Below are 2,500 nucleotides of genomic sequence, written 5' to 3'. Positions count from 1 at the left end.
ATTTCCCACAGGTTACTTGGGCGCGCAAAGGTTTTCTGAGAAATGCTCTTGAAATGACAGACACTTTTGCTACTTTTGATTTACACACACACACACACACACACACACACACACACACACACACACACACACACATATATATATATATATATATATATATATATGATTATATATATATATATATATATATATATATATATATATATATGTGTGTGTGTGTGTGTGTGTGTGTGTGTGTGTGTGTGTGTGTGTAAATATATATATATAAATATATATATATATATGTATATATATATAAGTATATATATATATATGTGTGTGTGTGTGTGTGTGTCTGTGTATACATATATGTATGTGTATATAGACATTATAGATATATATAATATATATATATAAATATATATAATATATCTATACACACACACACGTGCATATATATATATGTATGTATATATAAACATAAATATATGTATGTATGTATGTATATACACTGGATTTATAAACACGCGCGCTCGTTCGCCAGGCACGTTATGAGGAGCTGTAGAGGGCGAGGCTTCAATCAGCTCATTAATTTCAATTGCGAGTGACGTCACAGAGTAACCACTCCCTAATCACCCTTTGTTGCCATGGTGATACCTGTCCGCAAGGCCAATCCGAGTGGTTAATGCTACTTAAGACTATATGACTTTAACGGCTAATCTGCAGCTTGCTAACTATATAATGATACGTGAAAAACGCCATTCGTTCGTAATGTGAAGTTAACGGATCTTAAATATTCGACGTGCATCAACATAGCTACTGAACGTGCTATGGGTACAATTAGTGGGTATGCGCGTACCTTGTGTTATTTAATGTAATAAATATGTGTATATTCCGAGTGTATTAGATTTGGAATAATTATGTTTATCAATCTATATACATCTATCTACTTACACACACACACACACATATATTATTTATATAAATATTATGCACACACACACACACACACACATATATATATAAATATATATAAATATATATAAATGTATATAAATATATATATATATATATATATATATATATATATATATATATATCAGCATCCTTTCCTCACCCTCCATACATGATCTATTTAGCCAACCTGTTTGTACCACGGCTTAGCCGTACATCCTCGGGAATAACGCCCCGCTGTGCTAAGCTGGGAATCCCAACAGACAGAGAGAACACGTTAATCCATCACACTGCGCGCGCGCGCGTGCTTCTAACAAAAGGGAAAATATGAGTAATCACAAAATATATAGTATTAAATTTATTATTCCAAAACATTTGGCTTCTAGATCTACATTAAATCACATGTGAACAAAACTATTGTCCAAACACTAACCTGTGGAGTCAACATGCCTAAATCAGTGGAAGTTGTAACTTCTACTGGGCAGTAACATTACATTGTAAACCAAAATCCTGAATAACACTGGCAGGAATTCGAAGGAACTAACAGTGTTGCTTTGCATAGCCTGAATGATTTGGCTTGTCGCATTATCTCATTTTCTTTATTGTTTAATCTACAAAACAGTACTTACAGTCAATATAAAACAGTTCAGTAGTAGGTGTGATTTAGAGAGGTTGGTCGTATAAAAATAAAGAGAGGATATTTATCAGGGAGTTAAGTAGATATATAATAATTTGTTTCACACTCTGAAACGAGTTATTAAATTAGTGATCACATCCATAAGATGAAGTACAGATTTTAGAGCTCGAGCAGGGAAGATACGCAGGAAAGACGAGAGAATAGAGCATCTGCAGTCAAGTTATGACATGGAACTTGTTTTTGTGTCATTTTTATTCTTTTTTTTGTTTTGTTTTGCTTTCTTTCGTCCAAAATCAAAAGCATCCTACATACGGCAGCTCAGAAAAAAAAACAGAGGATAATAAATAATTCATAAATAAAGCGGATCAAATAAATATATCAGACGGAGAACTCGAAGAAGCCCCGGGGAGACAACAACAAGAAGAAGGACGCGCGGGGAGCCGGAGGGCGCGGCAGTCGACGGCACTACGAGGCACTACGAGGCACTACGAGGCACTACGAGGCGTCGCCGGCCTCCCCTTTGCCCCGGTGACACACGCCCACGTCGAACTCCTTGTCTTCGTTCAGCTCGTCCCGGATGGAGGCGATGGACCTCGTCAGCAGGATGGGCACGTCGTCGTCACGTCTCTGGAGCGGAGAGGAAGACAAAGGCTCGTCACAAGGAAGCGAGGAGGAAAACAAAGGATGGGAACAAAGAAGTAAATAGATAAAGACAGAACTACAGGAAACAAAACAAATTCATATATGATAAACCAATGCAACAACAAAAGTTAGAATGAAAAAAACAAAACATGATAAAAACAAATAATATAATACATAAACTAATAAATAAAAATAAAGAAACAGAAAAGAGTAATGCTGCAAACAAACATCATCAAAAAAGAAATCAAACCAAACAAACGTATCGCAAAGTCACCAACGTCATAAAAC

The 2,500-nt window shown here is 35.7% G+C and overlaps 1 protein-coding gene across 2 annotated transcripts in view; it reads right to left on the bottom strand.

Annotated features, from left to right (window-relative positions):
• Positions 1-1,278: 1,278 nt before the first annotated feature.
• Positions 1,279-2,500, bottom strand: part of LOC125032793 (actin-binding Rho-activating protein-like) — a 20,662-nt gene continuing 19,440 nt past the window's right edge. For both annotated transcript variants that reach the window (XM_047624167.1, XM_047624166.1), the window contains exon 6: positions 1,279-2,197. In XM_047624167.1, coding sequence (XP_047480123.1) covers positions 2,066-2,197 — 132 coding nt within the window. In that variant the 3' untranslated portion in view covers positions 1,279-2,065. The remainder of the gene's footprint in view (positions 2,198-2,500) is intronic.

Source organism: Penaeus chinensis, chromosome 15 (genome assembly GCF_019202785.1).
Source record: "Penaeus chinensis breed Huanghai No. 1 chromosome 15, ASM1920278v2, whole genome shotgun sequence".
Classification (NCBI taxonomy): Eukaryota; Metazoa; Arthropoda; class Malacostraca; order Decapoda; family Penaeidae; genus Penaeus; species Penaeus chinensis.
Note: the sequence above shows the minus strand (reverse complement) of the source record. Positions and strands in the feature narration are given on the sequence as shown.